This window comes from Argentina silus (genome assembly GCF_951799395.1).
Source record: "Argentina silus genome assembly, chromosome: 8".
NCBI lineage: Eukaryota > Metazoa > Chordata > Actinopteri > Argentiniformes > Argentinidae > Argentina > Argentina silus.
In genome coordinates, this window is record NC_139662.1 from 16638423 (window position 1) to 16664042 (window position 25620).

The 25620-nt window shown below is 47.0% G+C and overlaps 3 protein-coding genes across 8 annotated transcripts in view; all 3 read left to right on the forward strand.

Annotated features, from left to right (window-relative positions):
* Positions 1-210: 210 nt before the first annotated feature.
* LOC310808533 (PHD finger protein 20-like) lies at positions 211-9659 on the forward strand. Of its 3 annotated transcripts, none has more exons than XM_083675484.1 (16): positions 211-307; positions 1459-1564; positions 1810-1981; positions 2229-2313; positions 2457-2897; positions 3780-3890; positions 4092-4151; positions 4265-4654; positions 5200-5268; positions 5355-5459; positions 5686-5843; positions 5933-6032; positions 6509-6704; positions 6943-7384; positions 7676-7937; positions 8127-9659. In XM_083675484.1, the coding sequence occupies exons 2-16, from the start codon at positions 1482-1484 to the stop codon at positions 8276-8278; spliced, it is 2826 nt and encodes a 941-aa protein (XP_083531610.1). In that variant the 5' UTR covers positions 211-307; positions 1459-1481; the 3' UTR covers positions 8279-9659. The 3 variants fall into 3 exon arrangements, with proteins under 3 accessions (XP_083531610.1, XP_083531612.1, XP_083531611.1); XM_083675486.1 differs by having other exon boundaries at positions 7168-7384; XM_083675485.1 differs by having other exon boundaries at positions 3783-3890.
* Positions 9660-9762: 103 nt separating this feature from the next.
* Positions 9763-21080, forward strand: LOC310808461 (protein NDRG3-like). Of its 3 annotated transcripts, XM_083675375.1 has the most exons (18): positions 9801-9884; positions 11236-11261; positions 11757-11841; positions 11940-11972; positions 13213-13318; positions 13458-13578; positions 14335-14397; positions 14473-14533; positions 15063-15149; positions 15241-15297; positions 15431-15534; positions 15904-15969; positions 16051-16102; positions 16269-16316; positions 16620-16655; positions 16757-16808; positions 18585-18623; positions 19348-21080. In XM_083675375.1, the coding sequence occupies exons 3-18, from the start codon at positions 11785-11787 to the stop codon at positions 19503-19505; spliced, it is 1140 nt and encodes a 379-aa protein (XP_083531501.1). In that variant the 5' UTR covers positions 9801-9884; positions 11236-11261; positions 11757-11784; the 3' UTR covers positions 19506-21080. The 3 variants fall into 3 exon arrangements, with proteins under 3 accessions (XP_083531500.1, XP_083531502.1, XP_083531501.1); XM_083675374.1 differs by lacking the exon at positions 11236-11261 and having other exon boundaries at positions 9763-9884; XM_083675376.1 differs by lacking the exons at positions 11236-11261; positions 18585-18623 and having other exon boundaries at positions 9763-9884.
* Positions 21081-21634: 554 nt separating this feature from the next.
* LOC310808488 (src-like-adapter 2) overlaps positions 21635-25620 on the forward strand; it is a 4020-nt gene continuing 34 nt past the window's right edge. Inside the window, exons 1-9 of one of the 2 annotated variants that reach the window (XM_083675419.1) lie at positions 21635-21906; positions 22613-22717; positions 22925-23085; positions 23439-23544; positions 23856-23942; positions 24094-24197; positions 24295-24450; positions 24589-24721; positions 24925-25620. The exon at positions 24925-25620 is cut by the window's right edge and continues 34 nt beyond it. In XM_083675419.1, the coding sequence (XP_083531545.1) occupies positions 22995-23085; positions 23439-23544; positions 23856-23942; positions 24094-24197; positions 24295-24450; positions 24589-24721; positions 24925-25054 (807 nt within the window). In that variant the 5' untranslated portion in view covers positions 21635-21906; positions 22613-22717; positions 22925-22994 and the 3' untranslated portion in view covers positions 25055-25620. The remainder of the gene's footprint in view (positions 21907-22612; positions 22718-22924; positions 23086-23438; positions 23545-23855; positions 23943-24093; positions 24198-24294; positions 24451-24588; positions 24722-24924) is intronic. The other variant, XM_083675420.1, reaches the window with a different exon arrangement.

Below are 25620 nucleotides of genomic sequence, written 5' to 3' on the forward strand. Positions count from 1 at the left end.
TTACAGTTCTGAACTTTTGGTAAAACAAGGTTCTCTCTCTCTCTCTATGTGTGTCTCTCTGTCTGTACCTACCGAATCAATCACAGGTTTGAAATGGATACATAAACCCTCTTGATGCGACCATTAAAACATATTTTTTATCTTCGAAGAACATTCTAGCTGTAGTAACAGCGCATGCGCAGATGTGTATGGTTTCGGAGGCCGAGCTCTCCGTGTTTACAGGAGCGCAAGCACGTTTCCCAGCTGAAGGACTTGTGTCTGCGAAGTGCATACGTCACCCACGAGGAGAAACAACAAGCCGCGCGAGGTGACTAAACTGTTATAATGTTTTAGGATGTGTTTAATTTAGAATGTAGAACTCGAAAGTGTTTTTACTGCTTTTGATGATGCTTCTGTGAACTTGAGACTTCCACACGCGTGCAGTGTGCGCAGTCATATCGTCAATCAGATATGAGGATTTAAGTGATTTGTTTTGTAAAAGTTGCGACGCCAAACTAAAGCACAATTTATTTAGTAACTGGTTTGTATGTTGTTCTTCCTGTACGTGTCAACTCCTCTCCTGTTGTGATTCTCCGGTGAAGTAGGTGTTTAAGTTCTCGAGCTGTAGTCCGATAGCTAGTGCTGTACAAACGGCCTAGACGAGGCCGCTAAGTTAACTGTTGATTGACAGTTGTGACGTCCAATGAAACGTTTACATCGGCGTCTGTCACTAGCTTCTATCCAATCAGCTCATTTGATTTCGGCGGCGGCAGCGACGCGCGGACAGAGGAACTGCTGTTTATTGTTTTGACAAAATTATAAATGATTCCATAACAGTTCAGAGTTACGTTCACTGATGACCCAAACTGATTCAAAGAGATTTTGTGAAGCAAAACAGAAAAGAGTACTTCTTGTTTCTTCTCAAACATGCTGCGCTTCGCGTGGCCATTCATCCTGCTAACTGTCAAAAATGTTAGATAAAATCTAGCAGTCTCGTATGCCTCATTGTTGTTATCGATTTGTTATCATTTGACCTGTAATCGATACACGTGTTGTAACGTCTCCTTCAGCTGTTTCACGTCATTGAAGTGTTTATTTGACAGTTTCAGAACGTACACAACAGACATCGCACGCCATTTGCGTCCCTTCAGCTGTCACTGCCTGGTCATGTTGTTGACGTCATGAACATGTAATGTTGCTGACTGTGTGTGTGTGTGTGTGTGTGTGTGTGTGTGTGTGTGTGTGTGTCTGATTAGTGGATTAGGAATATTATTTCTCAGCCCTTATGTTATGTTACGGTGTAACCGTATGCATTAGGAAAACATTGAACACACTGCTTCAACACAACCAAATGGCTTCATACAGTTATGAGTTTATTATGTTTGTGTCCTGCTTTGCTTTGGGGTTCGAAATGTCTGTTTCTATTGCACTTGGTTGAGTGATGTATAAAGGGGTTGATGTGGTGATGCTGTCTGTCAGGTGGGTGTGTGGGCGTGTCCAGGATGACGAAGACTCCAGCCCACAGACAAGGGATCACCTTTGAGGTCGGAGCTCAGCTGGAGGCCAGAGACATCCAGAAGAACTGGTCAGTGTCACTAACTAGCTACTAACTAACTACTAACCAGCTATTAACTAGCTACTAACCAGCTACTCTCTAGCCTGTAGAACTTGTCAGTACTAAACCAGTAGTAACTCCATCACTAACCTACCATTAAGTTACATCTGCCTTACTGAATATCATATAATCTCCTTCTTCCCCCCTCCCTCCGTCTTCCTTCTCCTCCCTCCATCCCACCTTCACTCCCCCTCCTCCTCCCTCCCTCCATCCAGGTATACGGCCACTATAGAAAAGGTTGACTGCGAGGCTGAGAAGGTCCTGGTCCACTACCGCCAGTGGAGCCATCGTTATGACGAGTGGTTTGATTGGACGAGCCCGTACCTCAGGTCTCTGGAACACATCCAGCTCAGGAGGGAGGGGCTTCAGGACAGAAGCCCTGCCCCAGTAAGAAACACACATAACGTCTCACACAAACACACACACACACACACTGTAGAATGCATAGTAACCAGTAATGTCACACACATAAATACTCACACACACGCACATATACACACCTCAAACACACATACATACACAAACACACACATACAGAACGCATGCCCACACGCACACACACACACGTGTGCATGCGTGCACATCTGACATGCTGTTATTGTAACCATAGTAACCAGTGCTGTGTGTGTGACAGGCATTCAAGGTGAAGGAGAAGGTCCTGGCCTGCTGGTCCGATGGTCGCTTCTACCCTGCCAACATCCAGGAAGTCAGGAAGGATGGTGGGTCCTACACCCTACACACTAGCCCTGCACCCTACACACTAACTACACTTGACTGTCCTCATGTTGGGAGGATAACATGCTTTTCTCTCTTGTTCTCTCTTGCTCTCTTGCTCTCTCTCTCTCTCTCTGTCTCTCCTCAGATTCCTACACAGTGAGGTTCTTTGATGGAGTGGTGAAGACTGTTAAGGAAACCAAAGTAAAGCCTTACAAGAAGGTAGAGAGTGAATGGAGAAGAGAGAGAGGAGGGAGGAGGAAGGAGAAAGAGAGTAGTGAACCCAGGAACAGCACATCCAACCTGGATGGAGAGAGTGAGAAACATGAAGAGGAAGGGAGAGATAAACAGGACAGAAGTCAGAGTGGCAGTGTTGAAACTGGTGGAAAGAAGATGGTGAAGGAGGGGGGTGTGAGAGGAGGGGGAGAGCAGCCAGTGGCTGAGGGAGGAGGGGAGGAGGTAAAAGAAGACAGACAGACAGAGAAGAGCCAGAATCTGCCTAGCAACAGGCCAGAGCTGAGGAAGAGGAGGGTGTGGCCTGCAACACAGACGACTCAGCCCAAGAGGAAGAGACCTGACACAAGCAAAGGTATGAATCAACCACACACACACACACACACACACACACACACTCTCTCTCTCTCAGTCTAGTTTTCTCAATGTTAATAAAGGTGTTCTGCAAGGTTCGATTCTAGGGCCACTGTTGTTTAACTTTTACATTAATAATGTTGGTTTGTCCCTAAAATTGTGTCTTTATGCTGATGATATTGTTGTCTGCTCCTGTGCCCCCTCAGTTCAGCAGGCTATTTTTGACCTTAAGCAAGGTTTTTAATTCTAATCAGAAACTGCTTATTGATCTCACTCTGGTGCTAAATAAGGACAAAAGTAAACTTATGTTTTTCTCTCGAAGTACTTATATTGATTACAATGGACTGCATATGTGTACCCTGAAAGGAGCCCAAATTGAACCCTCACTATCAGTACCTTGTCATTTGGATAGATCATCTTCATCTCCAGGGATAGTTTCTGTGCCCACCATTGTCTTGTGTATCAGTCTGTGGGTTGGGAGTCTTTGACTTTGAGAAGGGCTTATCATTGGATTTTATTTGTATATAAAGCAGTTATTTTAAAACTCCCATTTTACCTCACATAATTGCTTTTATGGTGACCTCGTGGTGATCAGACATGCTCTCAGAGCTTGATAATTAGCTACTGTGCTCCTCAGACATGGAATGATTGTCAGGGTAGACTGAGGTTGGAGCACTTAATCCCTTAAACCAAGTTGTTTTGTAATCATGTTTGTATTGTAAACAGGTCACACCTGTAAAAGAGACCTTGATCTCTCCCTGCATAACTATCTAAACCTAACCTTCAATCTATTCTGTACCTGTTCTTTCTGACCCTGTTATGTCTACACTGGCCTTTGTTTATATAAATATGATAACTCCTGTCCTTGTTGTCTTTCCCCCAGCAGACAGAAGTAGTCAATCCCAGACTCAGCCGGCCAGATCAGACTCCGTCCCAGCATCCCCAGCGTTAAGCTCCTCCCAGACTCCATCCACAGAGGCCCAGACAGACATAGGTAATGGAGTCAGAGCAGGAGATGGAGATCTTTTGAAGATGTTCTAGAGGGGGAGAGGGGGAGTTTGTTGTTGTTTATGTGAGGGAAACTTGGTGAGCTAGAAAGATCATTTCAGTGACATCATTTTCGACAGTTGTGATCAGAGCTGTGTGACTGAGATGCACTAATCTCCCCTGATGATCTGATCTACTGTCTCTGCAGAAGCAATTCTGAAGCGCCAAGTCCACCTGCCCACCACACACAAGTACAGCAGAGAGCCCTGTGAGTACACACACACACACAAACAAACACACACACACACACACACACACACACACACACACACACACACACATTGTCCAGCAAAATGATGTGTGTGTGTGTGTCTCTCTCAGTGTACAGAGTGATAAAGAAGCAGCCTCCTCCCATCCTGTCCATTGATCTGGACCACAACCCTTACAAGTGTCCGTCTGATGACTGTGACAAGTCCTTCAGGAAGGCTGCTCTGCTCCACTACCACATCAAGTACTACCACGCAGACAGCCCCTATGCTGCAGACAGCCCCTACGCGGCAGACAGGCAGGCTGCAGACAGTCAGGCTGCAGACAGACAGACAGATGGAGGCCAGGAGACGTCGAGGAGGAGGAGGAGGCGCAGGGTGTCAGGGTCGACTCCTCATCCTCACCGCCGGAGCTCTATGAGCGAGAGGAGGAAGGAGAACCAACACACCAACAACAACAACAATAACACCCAAGTCGACAGGGACTCGAGCGCCGTGAAGATAGGTATTGTCACACCTCCTGTTACCATTTATACATATAAATATATTTTGTTATTTTTATTTTATCAGACCTCCTCCACCTACTCTCCCCTTGCAATTATGTGTTTTACCTTTAGAACTCCCCACGAGAGCATAACTGTGGGGAGACCATAAAACGTTTAGCTATAATGTTTCATCCATTCTTGAACCTGTGTGAGGGCAGGGCCAGAACAGGTGGCGGTACCATAACATATGGGCAGGGCCATGGCAGGTGAGCGGTGCCAGAACAGGTGGGTGGTAACAGCATAAGTGGCCGTTACTATCACAGGTGGGCGGGGACAGAACAGGTGCGCAGGACCAGAACAGCTCTGTTGGTTCTTCTCCTGGGCAGAATCGAATCGGTCTTTAGCAGTCTACTTGTGAACCATGTTGGATTAACACAGTTTGGGCACCAAGGCAGTCTTTAGGGAAACATTTAGTGCTTGAAGGTTCCATATCTGAGGCCCCCGTGTGCTATTATTATATAATCACGTTACCATAGTTACCTGGCTCTGGGCTTGTGTCCTGCAGGGCTGAAGATGAAAGACAGAAACTTCCTCCGTATCAAACTGAAGAAGAAGGTGATGAAGAGGACATCAGGTAAGGAGAGGAGGGAAGGAGAGTGGCGGAAGGGAGGGAGGGAGGGAGAGATTGTGGTTACCCTCTAACCCTGTTGTTCCTAACAGAGAAGGACAATATGGAGGAGAACCTTCTCAGCCCTCCTCAGTCCAACACCAGCCTCCTCCTGCCCCTCCAACACAAACACTACCACCACCAGGGGGAGCCAGAGGGTAAGTTCACACACACTGTTCTCTTTTTAATAAAACTCACCTCCCTCCTATATTCAGACTGGAGGTCCTGTTTAATGTTTTGGTCCTGCCTCTTTAGCTAATGTTCAGCTACTTCAAGCAGCTAGCGGTGGCATGAGTGCATAGTAGCTAATGCTAATGTTTAGCATAGTCAGGTTCTAGTCCCACACAGAGGTGGACCAACCACTGGCCCCTCCTTTCTAAACAGACGACAGTGATTTGTCAACGGTCAGCGCTGGGTGGAGCGAGGAGTCCATGGACGGGACCACGCCCTTGATGGGGCAGACTGTAGCCATGGCGACGGAGGACTCGGATGTGGTGCAGTGTGTGTGTGATGTGGAGGAGGAAAACGACTTCATGATTCAGGTGAACAGAGAACATGGTGATGATGTTACTGTGTGGTGTGTGTGTGTGTGACCGGTGTAGCTGTGCTGTAATGTTGTCTGTCTCCCCAGTGTGAGGAGTGTCTGTGCTGGCAGCATGGTGCCTGTATGGGCCTGTGTGAGGATGACGTCCCTGAGACCTACAGCTGCTACGTCTGCAGAGAGACACCAGGTCAGCAAAGGAAACACCTTACAGTAGCGAGTTATGTAGTGGAGTTACTGTTCCAATTTGAGTAATAATATTACAGTTACTGATCGGAGAAATAGATTGCTACTTTTGTTATCATTTCCTTCCTATTACAGTTATTGATCCAAATAAATATTTGTGATTATTATTTCCTTTCTGTTGGCACAATATTTAAGATTCAAATAGTTTTCTTCCTCTCACCTAGTTCCTGTTTCCAGGTGTGTGTGTGTGTCTGTGTGTGTCTGTGTGTGTCTGTGTGTGTCTGTGTGTGTCTGTGTGTGTGTGTGTGTGTGTGTGTGTGTATTTAAGTATCGAATTGTTTTCTTCCTGTCACCTAGTTCCTGTTTCCGTGTGTGTGTGTGTGTGTGTGTGTGTGTGTGTGTGTGTGTGTGTGTGTGTGTGTGTGTGTGTGTGTGTGTGTGTGTGTAAAATGTAAAAATGTGTGTTGTTTATCCTCCCAGCCCAGAGAGAGAGCCAGCGCTACTGGTACGAACATGATTGGCTGAGCAGTGGTCACATGTTTGGCCTGTCATTCGTGGAGGAGAACTACTCATTCCGGAACAGGAGGAAGATCCAAGCGACTCACCAGCTGTTGGCCGACGCCCACTCTGTCTACCAGGTCCTCAGCGGGCTGCGGCTGAAGCTGAGCATCCTTCAGTCAGTCTACTTCTAATGATAACCCTAACCCATCCTACAGTCTTCTAATGATAACCCTAACCCATCCTACTGTCTTCTATGATAACCTATCCTAGAGATCAAAATACAGTCCTAGAGTGGCTGAAGTCATAAACATACATTCTGCAGCTAATCATTAGTTGTAGATGTATTGATGTATTGATGTGTAGATGTGTAGCGTTCAAGTCTTCACTGTGTGTCTCTCTATCGCCACCTGCAGGACCCAGGCACACCCTGACCTGAAGCTTTGGCAACAGCCTTGGGGGCAAGGGGAGGGACTGAGGAGGAGTGGGGAGGGGCTTGGGGGGCAGAGGGAGGGGCTTGGGAGGAGTGGGGGGTCGGAAACTAGCAGAGGCCCCTCCCCCACGGTGTGCGACAGACAGGAGGTGGGGAGTGTGAAGCTAGACTCCGCCTCCTCTGAGTGTGTGACATCATACATCATCAGCGAGCACTGCTACCAGAAGCCCTGGGCCTACTACCCAGCATGCCAAGCGACAGAGCAGAGGCTGGTGGTGGAGACGCGAGGGGGCAGGGCCTCGGAGCTGGAGGACCTGCTAAAGCTGGAGCAGCGCTATGGTGGCCCGCTGGACACACACAGAACCAACATCTACTCCAGCAACCTGCAGATGGACTGGGACTCGGACAGGACTCAGTCCAACAAGGTGAGCTCTGCCTCTCTCTGTCACAGCTGTTGATCAGGGATAGTCTCGTTCCCAGACACATCCGCCCAAATATGCGAAAGGTCTGGTGGACCAACATGTCAAACTTGGCCTTCATTAAACCAATAGAAAGATTGTCGAAAGCTCATATGCGCTGTGCGCTAGCACCTAGTTGACGTAGCTGTGGTTCTAACACACCTGTTAGTGTAGCTGTGGTTCTAACACACCTGTTAGTGTAGCAGCTGTGGTTCTAACAGACCTGGTAGCGTGTGATGGTGTTGTGTGTGATTCTAGGAGGAGCAGCTCTATAAGAAGTTGTGTGTGGAGAGACAGAGTGGAGAAGAGGTGAAGATGGAGGAGAAAGAGCCCACCATAGACACCGAAGAGACAGACACACACACACACACACAGCACCACACAGACACACACGCACAGCAGCTCACAGACACACACTCACAGCGCCTGCAGCAGCAGCAGGTGAATCTGCTGGATCACATTGAAGCCGTCCAGAACCACGTCACACACAGGATGGACCTGATAGAGAAGGAGCTAGACGGTGAGACACACACACACACACACACACACACATACACACACACACACACACATATATTTTAAAACTACTATCACTGGGCAGAACAGAGATTCTTGCTTATCCAATGGAATACTACCCAGTAGAAGCAACGTTTACTTATTCCTCCTCTCCTCTCTCCTCCTCTCCTCTCTCCTCCTCTCTTCTCTTCAGTTTTAGAGAGCTGGTTAGACTGTGCAGGGGAGTTGGAGCCTCCAGACCCACTGACCCGCCTTCCTCAGCTCAAACAGCGAATCAGACAGTTGCTCTCAGACCTGGGGACCTTGCAGCACATCTCCCTCTGCTCCACAGGGGGACGCCACTGAGACCGACCTTCACGCCCCAGACATACTGTACAAACACACACACACACACACACACACACACACACACACAGGGGTGGCTGGAGCCCTACATCAGGAAGGATTCTGCATGTCTGGTCCTGCAGCAATACCAGGCCTAATAAGGACATCCTGTTTTCAGCTCTTTAATGATATCATCATATGTGCTTTGTTTTTTATATTGAATAATAATCTATGTAACTTTTTTATTGAGCTGTTTTCTAGAGCATTGCTTGAAAGTTAGAATATAGAACTATTTTCTACTGTGATTCTACTACCAATGTGTATAATTAGGGTTAGGGTTGGATTAGTTATTATCTAGCCAAAGCATTAAGGCTTGAGTTTGTCAGTTTCAGATGCATATTTTTGTGTCTTAAGGTTTTTTTTTTTGGGTTTTTTTTAAATATAAATCTGCTTGCTAATGATGTGTTTTAAGATCATAAGAAATAAGTCTTACAAATACTTTCCCCCTTTTTTTTTTCCTAAAGGGAATTTATTTTCATAATGTATTTGCCATAAAATGTCCTGTTTTTACCTGTTGTCACCCTGAATCCATGGATGTTCTCTCTCTCCTGTCTTCATGTATCTGTTGTGTTTTAGACAACGTTGCCTATATTGATCTCTATAGAGAATATTGTAAACAAATTGTAGAATGTGTAATTATTGTATTGTCAGTTCAGTCATTATGTTTGTTTGATTTAGATGTTGTATTTTGGATGTTCCGCCACCTCCAGGTTACCATCATGATATGGTTACCATAGTGATACGGTTGATTGAGCCTAGTCTCCCATGCAGGCACTCTGCTCTTACCTTTTATTTATTGTCAAGAAGTTAATTTATCATTCTGTTTTTTTTATTCTTTGTCACTTAGGCAGTAGTGGTACAGCATAGTCCAGGCTGTGCGTGCGTGCAACATATGGCCCCACAGTGTGAGGTCAGAGCCATAGTCCATATGCCAGATCCACCCTTGCAGACCATTTCAGGTTATTTTGGTGATGAAGATCTGACTCTTCCTGTGTGTTTGTATATTTGACCTCTCCTCTCTGCATCTAACTACAGTAGTTATGACCTCCAACTTCTGGCCTCTCCTCTCTGTGTTTAACACCTGAAGTAGTTATGACCTCTGGTCGTCATGCCTTATCCGGATGTCTTGCTAGCCTTGCTAGTGTTTTAAAGGTTGATAATGATCACTGTTCCTGCCATGGTATTAAACCAGACATTTCTACATCCTTTTTGTATTCAACTATGTTCTAATTGAACATATGACTGTTGAGATTGTATATAGGTTTTACCCAAGAGCCAACACTGGAATTTAGTTTATTTTTTGTAAAAAAAAACTAAAAACTAAAAAAAACCATTACAATAAACAGCCTTTTAGCGGTATCTGACCTGTAGTCTCTTGGCCTCGCTAGTCTGCACCGCCAGGGGGCGCTGAATGAAACTCTGCGCCAGCTGTCTCTGTACTGGTCCGCCCTGCGAGGACAACCAGCGTGGGTTCAGTTGACACTCTGCGCTGCCCCCCTACTCGGACTCAGCTACTCTTCCATCCATCTAACTTAGCTGTCTCCGCCGGTTTATACTAAATCAACGGGTGAGTAACATGACACACAGGATAAATTATTGATTGCAAATTGTGTGTAGTAAAGAGACGACTCGTTCATGATTGTCATTTTTGTAACGGATGATGAGCTTTACTCGACCACCAAGTAACGCAGCTATAATGTCATACAGTTTGGGTTTGGCACTGGCGTTATCCAACCCAATGCATCTTGTGTCAGTTTAACGTGAGTGTTTTGTGGTTTCAAACGAGCTAAATGTTCATCTTAAACCAGGCGTGGTGCTCGTTGATATCTAATTGGGTTGAGATTCTAGCTAGCTGCTAACTAGCTCTTAAAACAGGAAGACTTGTAAGACGTTGAGCTACAGCCATTGGTTAGCTGAGTTATTTATTTATTTTAGTCGGGAGTCCTATTGAGACCAAGGTCTCTTTTACAAGGGACACCTGCATATACACAGTTTACAATAATACACATACAAAATTACAACATAACAAAACACAATCAAGAAAAACTAACACATTTTTCAGAGAGATTAGCTAGCTAACGTTCGGTAGTTGTAAAATATGTTTCTGACCAATCTGAATAACCTGTTAAATTGTGTATACAGTGCGAAACCTGATACCAGCTAGCTAGTTTGTTCCAAACGTGATATTGCTATGAAGTTTACCCAGCTAGCGAACGAGGTGACTGCAGCATAATGTGCCATTAGTTTCTGATGCTTCGCCTTACCAGCAGCTAGCTAAGAGAGATGATGGAGGGTTTTTATATTAGACAACAAGATATTTGGCAGTCAGTCAGTATTCGTGTGGCTAGCTGTCTAACGCAGATTGCTAGCTATCTAACCCAGATTCCCAAAATACGGGGATTAAAAACAAACACAAATAAATGGCAGCCAGGCCACGAGATTAGCGACAGCTGTCCCGATGGCTGAATGGACACCATGGCAATAAGGTATATCGTCGGCATATAAGGACATGGTATATTGTGACTCTAGGTGTGTGTAGAGAGAGAGAGAGAGAGAACAGTCTAAGGTAGGTCTGTAGAAAGAGAGACAGAGAGAGAGGTGCAGACAAGTGAAACCAGAGGAGAGCCAGACCTGGAGCTCATGTATCAGCTCCCCCAGCACGCCTGACACACACACAGCACACCTTGTGGAGGTCAAGTCTCTGTGGGTGGTCAACCCCACCTATGCAGCTACCCCAGCAATGCGGAGTGTGTTACTGCCATCAGTTACTGTTTCTGAAGTTACTGCTGTGTGTGTGTGTCTGTGTGTCTCAGGGATGGGTTTGAGTTAAGTGATGTACTGTTTCAGGGGGGCTGTTGAATATTTTATGTGTTAGCAGTTTCACCTGTCTCTCTAACCCTCTCTCCTCATCTCTACAGAGTTATACCTCCTGCCTAACCCTATGGTTGGTACACTGTGGTGGTGTGTTCAAACCCTTTATCTTAGCAGGCTAGCAATGTGGCGGTGGTGGTGTTCAAACCCTTTAGTTTAGCAGGCTAGCACTGTGGTGGTGGCGTGTTCAAGCCCTTTAGCTCAGCAGGGTAGCACTGTGGTGGTGTGTTCAAGCCTTTTAGCTTCGCAGGCTAGCTATGGTGGTGGTGGCACTGTGGTGGTGTGTTCAAGCCCTTTAGCTGGGCAGGCTAACATTTAGGTGGTGTGTTCAAATTCAGTGATGCTCTGTGATCAATGTTTCCCTCTGTTGGCCTCAGTTAGTGTCCATGGCAACAGCGCTGCAGGGAAGTCTGTTTTTACTCTGATGTGATGTTACATCCCCCTCTTCTCTCTCTCCCTCCCTCCCTCTCATTCTTTCTCTGTCTTTTCTCTCTCCCCTCTCTCTCTGTTTCTTTCTTTCCTATTCTCTCTGTTTCTTTCTTTCCTATTCTCTCTCTCTCTCTCTCAGGTGTGATTGACAGCCGTCAGAGCCTATAATGGATGAGCTCCAGGATGTACAGCTGACTGAGATTAAGCCCCTCCTCACGGACAAGGTGACAGGATTAGTGGGGAACCTTCTGATGGTTGGGGGGGTGGGAAGGGTAGATAATGTAACATGATGCTCATCTAGGCTCATCTCTTCTCTCTCCAGAATGGGCGGAGCTTCCAGGACTTTGACTGTCAGGTGAGTCCCACACACACACACACACACACACACTCACACACACCCTGCTGTTGATTGTCATGCTAAACCCTTTCTGTGTTCTAATGATGTCCAAGTGTGCACTTATACACCCCTCGTCAAAGGATGTAATTCCACTGCGTCTCTTTACACCAATCCCTTCCTTCAGCAACCCTGGTAGAGGATTGAGACAGCATGTGTCCCTGGCTAGGACTAACCCTAACCCTGGCTAGACATCTGCAGCCTGGTCTGTTAATCTGGAGAGGAGGAGGAGGGGTGGGTGGGCGGGCGGGAGGGAGGGAGGGGTGGAGAGGTTATTGTTTGGAGGGATATTACTAGTCTATCCATAGTACGTACTTGACGTGTCAATGATTTAGGGTTCACCATGTCAGTGGGTTAGAGGTCATGAGTGTGGAATAACACATCTGTGGCAACAATGTTATTCAGTCTCTTCAGCGATGCACAGGTTTGAATGCACAGTGAATAAGGGGAGATCCACTGGTAGTCATCAGTGGGTATGTACCGCCCCCTGCTGCTGCTACCCTGAATTGCAGTCTTCTATGTGTGCAGTTACCTTGACTACCACTGAAATGTTACGCTCTACACACGTTTGTAACCATGACGTTGTGAGATTGGAAGGTTGTGACGTTGTGAGACTGGAAGGTTGTTGGGTGAGTTTGACAGTTGGCAGCTGTCGTAGAGGGCTATCCTCAACCATGTTGCACTGCAGCACACACCTGCTCCTCACACACACACATACACACACACACACACACGCATGCATGCATACATACACAGTAAATGGGTGCCCTCTAAAGAACGTGAGTGGGTGTATGTGTGGTTTAGGGAATCCTCCGTCACAGGGCCTCCACCGTCACAGGGCCTCCGCCTGACAGTAACCATGGAGCAGGTGTTTCCTGTCAGGACGGTTGAGATGCTCAGAGATGTCAGATCAACACTGAGCCAGCTAAAGGGCTAAAACAGCTAGCTAGTCTGTGTGTGTGTGTGTTGTCTTCTCAAGATCCCATAATGCACAAGTGTATTCAACTGAAAGCGATGAAGTGATGGCCCTCCAATGAGGGATGAGCATCAGTATCTGTCCTCCAATGAGGGATGAGCATCAGTATCTGTCCTCCAATAAAGGATGAACATCAGTGTTGCTGACTCAAGACACCTCTGACCCTCGCTGCTGCTCTCGTGTGATTGGTTCTGACCCTGTTCTCTTCCGTGTGATTGGATGCAGGAGCATGACATAGAGACCCTCCATGGCGTTCTGCATGTGACGATGAGAGGCGTTGCCAAGGGCAAAAGACCTGTCATCCTCACATACCACGACATCGGCCTGAGCCGTGAGTACACACACACACACACACACACTACATTACCACGCACGCACACACACACTACACTAGTAGTAGAACCCCACTTACCGTGAACACTGGTTCTTCCTGGGGCTTCTGTCATCCTGTGTGTGTCTGTGTCCTGCAGACAAGTCCTGCTTCAACACCCTGTTTAACTTTGAGGACATGCAGGAGATCACTGATCACTTTGCTGTCGTCCACGTCGACGCCCCGGGACAGCAGGAGAACGCACCACCCTTCCCTGCAGGGTAAGACCCTCACACACACACACATACACACCTTCCCTGCAGGGTAAGACCCTCACACACACACCTTCCCTGCAGGGTAAGACCCTCACACACACACACATACACACCTTCCCTACAGGGTAAGACCCTCTCACACACACACATACACACCTTCCCTACAGGGTAAGACCCTCACACACACACCTTCCCTGCAGGGTAAGACCCTCACACACACACACATACACACCTTCCCTACAGGGTAAGACCCTCTCACACACACACATACACACCTTCCCTACAGGGTAAGACCCTCACACACACACACATACACACCTTCCCTGCAGGGTAAGACCCTCACACACACACCTTCCCTACAGGGTACGACCCTCACACACACACACACACATACACACCTTCCCTACAGGGTAAGACCCTCACACACACACACCTTCCCTACAGGGTACGACCCTCACACACACACACACACATACACACCTTCCCTACAGGGTACGACCCTCTCACACACACACACACATACACACCTTCCCTACAGGGTAAGACCCTCACACACACACACACACATACACACCTTCCCTACAGGGTAAGACCCTCTCTCACACACACATACACACCTTCCCTACAGGGTAAGACCCTCATCATCAGTCACACTACTAAACAGCTTTGGTGCTGTAAGATCCTTCACAATAATAACTCCTGTCTGTGTTTGTCTGCCTGTCTGTCTGTTTACCTGTCTGTTTACCTGTCTGTCTGTCCCAGGTACCTGTACCCGACCATGGATGAGCTGTCTGAGATGCTCCCGCCTGTCCTGACTCAGCTGAAGTAAGTTCTCCTGACAGCTGTAGACAGGTAAGATTGTGGTAAAACTGTCTAACCTCCTGTGTTGTGTGTATTCAGGATCAACAGTGTGATTGGGATCGGAGTTGGAGCTGGAGCCTACATCCTGTCCAGACTGGCCGTAAGTCACATGATATCCTGTCACATGACCCCCAGCCGCTGTTTAGTCCCCAGGGTTCACAGCTCTGTGTGAAGGCCTTACCAAGTCACTAGTGACTACTAGTTAGTTTAAAACTAGTGGTTTACTAAGTTGGGTCTCACCAAACATACAGGAAATAACTCACTAGTCAGGTCTTTACTAAGAGGGAATAATCATCTGGTAGCCAATCAGCAAGGGACACTCAGACACTTACACTCAGCTCCAGAACCTCCGTAGTAACACTAGAACCTCCATAGTAACACCAGAACCTCCATAGCAACACCAGAACCTCCATAGTAACACCAGAACCCCCATAGTAACACCAGAACCTCCATTGTAACACCAGAACCTCCATAGCAACACCAGAACTTCCATAGCAACACCAGAACCTCTATATCAACACTGAGGGGTTGGTGGTCATTCAGTCTGCTGCTAAGAGTTGAGTGATACTCTCCTCTCCTCTCCTCTCCTCTCTCTCTCCTCTCTTCTCATCCCTCTCTCCTCTCCTCAGTTGAATGAGCCTGCTCTGGTGGAGGGACTGGTTCTCATTAATGTGGACCCCTGCGCTAAAGGCTGGATGGACTGGGCCGCCTCAAAGGTGAGATACGCACACACACACACACACACACACATTGTTGTTGTTGTTGTTGTTGTTGTTGTTGATTATGTTTTTGTTGGTGTTGTTTCAGATGAGTGGCTGGACCAGTAACCTGGTGGACATAGTGATGGATCACCACTTCAGCACGGTGAACATCTACTGTAACCATGACCCCTATCTCCTACCCCTGACCCCTTTCTCCTAACCCTGTGTGTTCTACTGTGGTTTTACTGTGTTCTATTGTGTTCTGCTCTGTCTGACTGGTGGATGTGTGTCCTCAGGATGAGCTGTCTGACAACCAGGAGATCATCCAGACGTATCGGCTTCACGTCGCCCAGGACATCAACCAGGACAATCTGAGCCTCTTCTGCAACTCCTACAACAGGTACACTACACCCTGCACACTACACACTACACTACACCCTACATACTACACACCTAACCCCTACCCTCAACCATGTCCCCTAACCCCTACCATGTCCCCTAACCCCTAACCCCTACAAGGTACCCTAACTCCTACTATGTTCCCTAACCAGAGGATACAAATAACGTTTTGGTCTACCAGCCTAGTTGTTGCGACTATAAGGTGTAAAATAGTGAACTATCCCTTTTAAAGTAGCGTCTGCAAAACGTAATTTGGTGCTAACATTGACCAGATGATGGTTCCAAGTCTGAGCCTACAGTCACATCAGCTACAGTGTAGCTGGGTTATTCTATTGATTGATTGATTTGATTTGATTTGATTGATTGACAGTCGTCGGGACCTGGAGATTGAGAGGCCCATCCCAGGTCTGACTGAGGAGACGGTGAACACATTGAAGTATGTAAAAATGTTTACGTGTGTGTGTGTTGCTACAGTAGCTGTTGTATGACTGTGTGTCCCTCCTCTCTCTCCGTCCAGATGTCCTTCTTTGCTGGTGGTCGGAGACACGTCCCCCGCCGTGGACGCAGTGGTGGGTGTCTCTCTGTCTCCATGGCAACTCATCTAGCTCATGCTGTGGAGAGCATCACACCTGAGTCATTCACACCTGTTCTTTACTCCGCCCTCTCCTTCACACCTGTTCTTTACTCCGCCCCCCTCCTTCACGCCTGTTCTTTACTCTGTCTTCTCGTTTACAGGTTGAATGCAACTCCAGGTTAAACCCCACCAAGACCACTCTGCTGAAGGTGAGATCAGTCTCTCTGCTTGAAGTGGTGGAGTTAGAACATCTATAGCTAGAGGACTGGTGGAGTTAGAACATCTATAGCTAGAGGACTGGTGGAGTTAGAACATCGAGCTAGAGGACTGGTGGAGTTAGAACATCGAGCTAGAGGACTGGTGGAGTTAGAACATCTATAGCTAGAGGACTGGTGGAGTTAGAACATCGAGCTAGAGGACTGGTGGAGTTAGAACATCTAGCTAGAGGAGTGTTGTGATAGAACAGCCCTGTCTCTCTACTGAGCATGCTCCATTCCCTCTCCTCCCTTCAGATGGCGGACTGTGGTGGTCTTCCTCAGGTGGTCCAGGTGAGCTAGCAGGGGTTCAACTACTACTGTCTGTTAGCAGGGATCTGGGTTCAACTACTACTGTCTGATATTAGTTTGATGATGACGTTTGTGTTCCACAGCCTGGAAAACTGGCCGAGGCCTTCAAATACTTTGTCCAGGGAATGGGATACAGTAAGTACTCCTCCTCCTCCTATATCTCTCACACACAAACACACACACACACACACACACCACTATACCTCCTTCTCCTCTAACGTTACTTGGTGTTGTTCATGGTTTAATGTCTGATATGTTGCTATGTTCTAATCTGCTGTATGTCATGTGTTCTAATGTTATTGTTCTCCATCATATCCTGTTGACTGAAGTCTCTGTGGCTCACGCACACACACACTTGCACAAGGATTCTGTTAACCGAGAATTTTTCGTCCATTTACTGAAATGCTGGGCATGAAGGAACTACAATTAAAACAGCAAAGAATCAGCCTACTGTAGTTTTAGTCCCGCCTTACTGTGTGACCTCACTGGTGCTGTTGTGATTGACACCAGAGTCATCTCTGGTCCACATAGCTTCTGTTCATTCTACTGCATTCTAAGCAATGTTGCAGTGAAGGTAATTTGTAGCTGGAAGCGAAGATTTGCTTCTTCCCTTATTTACTGACGATGCGGTGACACTTTATTTTAGTTTCACGTAGCGAGTTCTAATCGTGGTTCATCTGTCACTTTAACTTCTCTGCAATGTCTTCTAAGCAAATGTTGCCTTTGTAGAGTAACTCTCTCTAATGATCATTGGTTGAGAGACTGGGCAACCGTTCAGTAGAGTTTTGTTGCCAAAATCTGTCAGATTGAGCCCTGATCGATAAACATGTAAAAATGGACTGTGAAAGATTTTTTTCAACCTCGCCCTTCATTGACAAATTAATATTTATTCTATCTGAACCCCTGCACACACACACACACACACACACACACACACACACACACATAGAGACTCCTGACTAGGCTAAGTTTACTCCTGACTAAACTAACTCTTGTCTGTTTTCAGTGATGCATAATAATGTGTGTAAGTAGCAGTTTGACCCGAAGCATGGTGTGCATGGTCTTCTTCTAAACATACTCTCACGTGTGTGTGTGTGTGTGTGTGTGTGTGCGAGAGAGAACCTGAGCAGTCTGTTTATGTTGTCATATAGACATTGGACAGTAAGCATATGGAATATGTATTGAGTTATGAGTGTTACCCATACACTTAACACAGATGAGATGGTTCCTGTTAGCATCGAGAAGCTTGACTGGTGACTTCTAAGGGGAGGTGTAGCCTACTCCAGCTAATAGATCAGTACAATCAGAGAGTACTCACATGAGAAATTTTGCCCATGTTTTTGTTGTTATATTAAACAGCTACTTCGCATAGCGTCATAGTAAACATAGCTGTGTAGCTTAGCATCATATTAAACAAAACTACTTATCATGGCATTATATTAAACATGGCTACGTAGCTTTGCATGTTCATATAGTGGAGAATTAAGGTTGGCAGTGAGGTCAGACTGAAAGTCTCATATTAGTATGAGTTGTTGTTTCTCTCTCTTTCGCTCTCTCTCTCCCTCTCTTTCTCTCTGGAGTCTTGCTGAGACTTCAGCTTGTTCTTTTGAAGCTATAAGCTTCTGGAATGAAACTCCCTCCTTGACCCCCTTATTTCTAAAGGTAGAGCAATAATCTAACAGTCTCTCCTCCCTTCCCTCCTCTTCTCCTTCCTTCCTTCGTCTTCCCCCTCCTTCCTTTCCTCCGTCCTTCCCTCTTCTCCTCCCTCCGTCCTTCCCTCTTCTCCTCCCTCCCTCCTTCTCTCCTCCCTCCTTCCATTCTCTCTTCCTTCCTTCCCTCCACTCCTCCATCCTGTCCTCCTTCCTTCCCTCCTCTCCTTTCCTCCCTCCTTCCCTTCATCAATGCTAACAGTTCCTCATGTACTGCTCAGCCACTTGAACAGCGAATCAGGTACCAGGACCACAAGCATCTCTAAAGCAATTACCCCCCTTAAGCAATAACCCCTCCCCCAACCTCAACCCTAACCCCCTAACCCAAACCCCTCCTAAAACCCTCCCTCCTCCCCTAACATGCTGTATGTGGTAGTGGCATTGTGAGGTCAGAGAGAATGTGCGTCATCGCTGTGTCTCTTGTTGGCCTAGTTTTTTTCAGTTCTGAACAGATGCCCCTCGTGTGTGTGTGTGTGTGTGTGTGTGTGTGTGTGTGTGTGTGTGTGTGTGTGTGTGTGTGTGTGTGTCAGTGCATGCTACTTTCGTGTCATTGGTCTCTCCATTCATTTTTTCCTTGACAGCAAAAATGAATCATATCTGATCAGTCGATCTCCTCCTCACTCAGACCTGATCAGTCGATCTCCTGCTCTCTGGGAGAATAATGAAATGAGATTGAGTTGGCAGGCAGACAATCCTCTGAGATTTCATTATTCTCCCTGGAGACCCGCCCACTCTGAACTTTGACCTGGATGGGAACGTTGCTGCTGTAATGATCTCTAGCATCTTGCCCTGCCACATTCACTCCCTCACATATACTACCCTGCCATGTAACGCTCTATATGGAATATAATAATAATATATACATATATATCTACAGTATGTAATATAACTATATATCTCTAGTATAACTATATATCTATGGCTGTAACACTTAAGTTTCCACTGCCTGTCTCTCTTTCTCTCAGTGCCTACTGCCAGTATGACTAGGCTGGTGCGTTCTCGTACCCACTCTGCCTCCAGCGTTGGCTCAGTGGAGGGACCCCGCAGTCGCACCGCCACACAGCTAGAGGGCGCTACAACTGACAGCCAGGCCAGACCACAGACCATGGAGCTGTCCTGCTAGAGCCCCACCTAGAGTCCTGCCTGGGGCCATCTTACCCGACCTGCACCCCAACATCAGGGTCGCAACCCGACCCGAACCCCAAGAACCTAACCCGACCCAATACCCTCGCATAAGGAGAAAGTGACATTGTTGTTGTCATACCAAAAGTTACTGCTTCTTCCAGAAATATGAGAGGGACAGAACCTGCAGTCTGTCTCTCTCCGGCGGTTCTGATGGTAAATAAATGATTTATTAGAACAGAACCCGACACGCAACTGCTTGATTCGGACCACAACCCAACCGCCGGTTTACAAAAAATCTGCATAAATCTACCCCCAAATAGTTTTTTAGCTGGTTACCTGCGAAGAACCATGGTTACCCGACCCGAAGCAGGACTCTACCTTAAACCCTACACCCTATACCCTACTGCCTACACACTACACCTAAATCCTACACACAATACCAGGCTGAGGACCCCTCTCTCTCTCCCAGGGTATTGGTATGCTGGAGGGAATCAGGTAAACCAGTCCTGCTTCTCTCTCTGTAACCAGCGGGTAAACCAGTCCTGCTTCTCTCTCTGTAACCAGCAGGTAAACCAGTCCTGCTTCTCTCTGTAACCAGCAGGTAAACCAGTCCTGCTTCTCTCTGTAACCAGCAGGTAAACCAGTCCTGCTTCTCTCTGTAACCAGCAGGTAAACCAGTCCTGCTTCTCTCTCTGTAACCAGCAGGTAAACCAGTCCTGCTTCTCTCTCTGTAACCAGCAGGTAAACCAGTCCTGCTTCTCTCTGTAACCAGCAGGTAAACCAGTCCTGCTTCTCTCTGTAACCAGCAGGTAAACCAGTCCTGCTTCTCTGTAACCAGCAGGTAAACCAGTCAGCAGTGTTTGTAACTTTAGCCTGTTTGACTATCTCTCCCAGTGGAAGAGGAAAGGCTTTTCTACAGTAAAGTTCTGTTTGTATTGCAACTATTTGGGTCAGTATGTCAGACAGAGAGGAGAGTATACAGGCTCGGGTCCGACCCCCACCCCCCTCCTCTCCCCACCACCACCGCACCCAGACACACCCTTCCTGCACTAAATCCTTTTTTGCTTGCTTTATTCTGAGTGTTTCTATTGTGTTGTGAATTGGTTTCCTGGATGTCAAGAACTCTAACCCATGACCCTGCCTAGCCCTTGTAACACTAACCCATGGCATGTACTAAAGTACAGTACTTTAATTGAAGTGTCTACTTTTGGAGTACAGTACTTTAATGAAGTGGCCAGTTTGTAGTGCAGTAACAGTTCAATATGTAGGATTGTCTAGATGTTTCCAGATAGTCTTCTCTGGTTGTTTTCTTCATTTTCTCTCTGGAGCATTTTTATTATTATTATTGTTATTATTTACTGACAGAAATGGTTCTGTAAAAGTCTCCCTCTGAAAGAGATGGGGAGGAAGAATAGTGTAATAGACCTTTGGATTTGTTTTGTTTTTATCGTTGTTGTTGGTGGGTGTGTGTACTGATCCTGCTGCTGCAGGGCGAGTTGTCGTGGTGATGCTGTGATCTACTACTGTCAGCTCAAACATTTGTACTGATTATGAAATAAAGCTTAAAGTTGTTCATGATGGGGCCTGGACCTTTCTGTGGTTGATGTGTTGTTACAGCATTGCATCATCACCATACATCATGACATCACCACCAGAAGACGCTCTTACAAGTTTGAAGGAAGTGAAACAACTATACGTCACAATCATGACATTGAGACTTTCTATAAGAATAGGTGCCAGAAGCACTAGTATGTGTGTACTATATTTACTGTGTGGGTTCTACTGGGTTCTATATGTACTGTGTGGTTTATTCTGGGTTCTATATGTACTGTGTGGGTTCTTCTAGGTTCTATATGTACTGTGTGGGTTCTACTGGGTCATATATGTACTGTGGGTTCTACATGTACTGTGGGTTCTTACTGGGTTCTATTGATGTTCAGTGACAGAAAATATTGTCGAACAGAATCATTCTGTCTTTTCTTCTTCTGCTCTCTCTCTCTCCTCCATGTCTTTTTTTTCGTCCGCTCTCTCTCCTCCCTGTCTTGGAAGTTGTAGTACGTCAGAGTTTCAGACCTAGCAGGAAACTACAAACTCACTCAGTCATACCTGCGTACACACACTCACACTCTCAGCAACATCCAACAGCTCTCACACTCTCAGCAACATCCTAGTGTTCACACTCTCAGCCACAACCAACAGCTCACATACAGCATGTCTGCCTGCCTGAAACAGCCTGACAGAAGCAGTGAGGGAGAGAGAAGCAGCCTGACAGAAGCAGTGTGTGAGAGAGTGCATCTCTGTTCTGACATCCAGCAGAGCTAAAGCATGAGGGACTGACCAGCACCACCAGACACTGAACCCTAACTCACTGGACGGACCAGCACTATCAGCACTTCGCTGTGAGTAGAAACCTAACCCTCAATCTGATCTCACTGGTACTGGGCAGGTCCACAGGTACTGGGTTATGGTTAACTGAGACAATCTAGACTATCAGAACACATCTAGAACCTGTCTAGACCATCCGAACACATCTAGACCATCAGAACGCATCTAGACCGTTAGGACACATCTAAACCACTAGAACACATCTAGACTATCAGAATACACCTTGACCATCAGAACACACCTAGACCACTAGAACACATCTAAAACACATCTAGAACACACCTCTGACAAGCAGTTGAGCTGAGTTCGGTCTAGGACTAGAAGGCTCTTCAGAGAGTGGTCTGTACAAGGAAAAGAGAAGCATTCATGTCAGTCGTGTGGTTGTTGATAAGAGGGCACTCAATGGAAAACAGTTTAATCGTGATTTATTTTCAAATGCTGAAGACCTACGGTCTTACATAGCCTTACATATGTACCTTACATTGTAAACTTCACATTGAGAGCAGCACTAGGGTCAATGAAGTTACATTATCAACCCCAAGACATTCATTCACTGTATGAATGTAGTGGGTCAGAGCTTCAGTGTGATGGTGTTACAGTGCTGTTATCTGGAGGTATGACAGGGTGTGGTTGTCAGATTTTTATGCTGTCAGGTTGGCCTCGTGGACCATGTTCTGTTTTCTGATGAAAGTCCCATTGTTTCCTCGCCGTGGCAACCAGCACCCCTGAGAGTCGCAACAAAAGTGTGGTTGGAACATTGAGGTTTCTGCTTCCTGTCCCCGTTGTTCTGCTTCCTGTCCCGTTGTTTTGCAGACGGGTGAACAGGTGAGACAGAACACTACAGCTGGAGGGTGGTACAACGTCTGTCTTTTGAAATACAGCGACAGTCCACACTACAGTAGCCTACACTAAGAAGGCTATCCTAGCCCTAACGCTAACCATAGCCCTAACCATCACAGAGGAGTGGTGAAACTCCACTCATTTGAACCTCAGTAACGAAACAAACTGCTCTGTTTTACCTCCTGCCTACAGAATCCACTACAGACCCCTCTGTTAGAGCTCCCAGAGGGTACAGAGAGTCTCCAGGTGGTTCCAGGGCGTCATGGGCAGTAGGCCCAGTAAAGCCCCGCGGGGTTCCAGTGCTCAGGCAGCCCAGCTGGACCAGGGGGAGCCGACTGAGGCCATCCTACCGGGTAAGGGTTGGGGTGAGACAGGTACTAGGTAAGAGTTGGGGTGAGACAGGTACTGGGGAAGGGTTGGGGTGAGACAGGTACTAGGGAAGGGCTGGGGTGAGACAAGTACAGTTACTGGGTAAGGGTTGGGGTGAGACAGGTACTGGGTAAGGGCTGGGGTAAGACAAGTATTGGGGAAGAGGTAGGGTGAGACAGGTACTGGGTTAGGGTGAGACGGGTACTGGGGAAGGGTAGGGGTGAGACAGGTAATGGGGAAGGGTTGGGGTGAGACAGGTACTGGGTAAGGGTTAGGGTGTGCTATATCAACATGGCCCATGAACAGGGAGAGTGTGTGTGTTTGTGTGTGTTCGTAGTTTGTGTTTCAGACAGCAGCAGGTTTGTAGTGGTGGCTCTGCACAGCTCAGGAGGACCAGACCAGGTCAGCATCAGGGTGGGAGAGAGACTCGACATCCTAGTAGAGTAAGACCTGTTTGCCTGTTTACCTGTCTACATACTAGCAGAGTAAGACACGCCCACTACCTGTCTACCTGTTTGCCTGTCTACATACTAGCAGAGTAAGACCTGTCTACATACTAAGACCAGCATTACCTGCCTGTCTGCCTGTCTACCTGTCTACATACTAAGACACCTCCACTACTACCACTGTTATGTATACTGACGCCATTGTTATTACCTTCTTAGTGGCCACACACACACACAATGAGATGTTGCTGTGTTCTGTACTATGATCATGTTGGTATAATAATTATACACTGTCTGTCTATCTGTAGCGAGGGGGAGTGGTGGCAGGTGAGGTCATCAGCCTCAGGTAAAGAGAGCTTCATCCCCAGCACCCACACAGCCAAGGTGTACCACGGGTGAGAAATAATTATCCATAATAAGAAGAATAAGAATATAGATTTAAATAAAATAATGATGTAATGATAATAACAGATAAATGATCCAGGTGACTGTTCTCTACTCTGCCTCCATTTTAATCTGCACTGTGTTTCCCACACCAACCTCTAGGTGGCAGTATGAAGGGCTGAGCAGGGAGAAAGCAGAGGAGCTCCTCTTGCTGCCTTACAACCAGAATGGCTCCTTTCTGATCCGAGAGAGTGAGACCCACTCTGGTCAGCTCACACACCAACAACACACCTACAACATAAAAAAAAAAAAATACAGTAGGTAAGGACAGGTGAATACAGGTAAACTTGTGTCTATGTGTAGGAGGCTACTCCCTGTCCATCCGGATCAGCGAGGCTCAGGAGGGTGGCCGTGGCTCCATCAGACACTACCGTATCCGTCGCCTAGACAACAGCTGGCACTTCATCTCCCGTGGCCTCACCTTCCCCACCCTGGCTGCCATGGTGGAACACTACTCTGGTAAGAACACTACCTAGTGAACACTACTCTGGTAAGAACACTCCCTAGTGAACACTGCTCTCTAATTGACTGTGTTGTTCTAATGGAGCTCTGTGATTGGCTGTGTTGCTCTAACGGAGCTCTGTGGTTGGTTGACAGGGGTAACTGATGGGCTGTGCTGTCTGCTGGGGGAGCCCTGCTTCATCCAAGGATCCAACAACGTTCCTGTGGTTAACGGACCAACACCAGTCGCTGTCAGGAAGCCCACCCTCAACTGGAGAGAAGTAGACAGGTACTGGTAGACACCGGTAGACAGGTACCAGTAAACACAGGCAGAAACTTAGACAGGTACTGGTAGACAAGTAAACACATGTAGTCAGGTAGACAGTTAAACATGTGTAGACCGGTAAACACAGGTAGACAGATGAGATTGTGGTAAAAGGTAACCTAACTTAACTTGTTTGCCTGTCTGCCTGTCTGTCTCTCTCTCTGTAGGTCTATGATCTTTGATAAGGTGCAGGGCCAGGAGGATTCCCTGGTGAGTGAGGGTCTGAGAGAAGCCATCAGCTCCTACCTGCTCCTGACCAACGACAGCACAGACTGCAGCAAGTGCTGGGACAGCTGACCAGGACCATAACAGAACCGTGGAGCTGGGACAGCTGACCAGGACCGTAACAGAACCGTGGAGCTGGGACAGCTGACCAGGACCGTAACTATGGAGTTGACCAGGACCATAACCATGGAGTTGACCAGGACCGTAACCATGGAGCTGACCAGGACCATAACCATAGAGCTGGCTTGGGGGTCAGCTGACCAGGACCATAACCATGGAGCTGGCTTGGTGGTCAGCTGACCAGGACCATAATCATTGAGCTGGCTTGGGGGACAGCTGACCATGACCGTAACACAACCATGGGAGGACCAGCTCAGAGAGTCAGCTCTGTCCTGGAGCCCGGTCTGGTTCTGGTGTGTAAAGGACTGTGCTCTGTATTATCATGGCTTTAGAGAGGCTGTTAACTTCATATTGAAATGTTCCATTGAGCCTCTGGGCTGAACCTGTCCCTACAGGCTGATGCTGTCTGGGGGCATAAGCATCTCTTATCATACTGTCTTATCATAAGCCTAACCCTTACATGTAGACACTGTATGCTGTTTTATTAACTAAAACAATACTCTGTAGTTATTATGTAC

Coding starts and splice junctions, on each gene's coding strand:
- LOC310808533 (XM_083675484.1), top strand. CDS start 1,482: ATGACGAAGACTCCAGCCCACAGACAAGGGATCACCTTTGAGGTCGGA. Junction 1,982..2,228: donor AGGACAGAAGCCCTGCCCCA/GTAAGAAACACA, acceptor TGTGTGTGACAG/GCATTCAAGGTGAAGGAGAA. Junction 4,152..4,264: donor CAAGTACAGCAGAGAGCCCT/GTGAGTACACAC, acceptor TGTCTCTCTCAG/TGTACAGAGTGATAAAGAAG.
- LOC310808461 (XM_083675374.1), top strand. CDS start 11,785: ATGGATGAGCTCCAGGATGTACAGCTGACTGAGATTAAGCCCCTCCTC. Junction 13,319..13,457: donor CCACGACATCGGCCTGAGCC/GTGAGTACACAC, acceptor TGTGTCCTGCAG/ACAAGTCCTGCTTCAACACC. Junction 14,534..15,062: donor ACATCCTGTCCAGACTGGCC/GTAAGTCACATG, acceptor TCCTCTCCTCAG/TTGAATGAGCCTGCTCTGGT.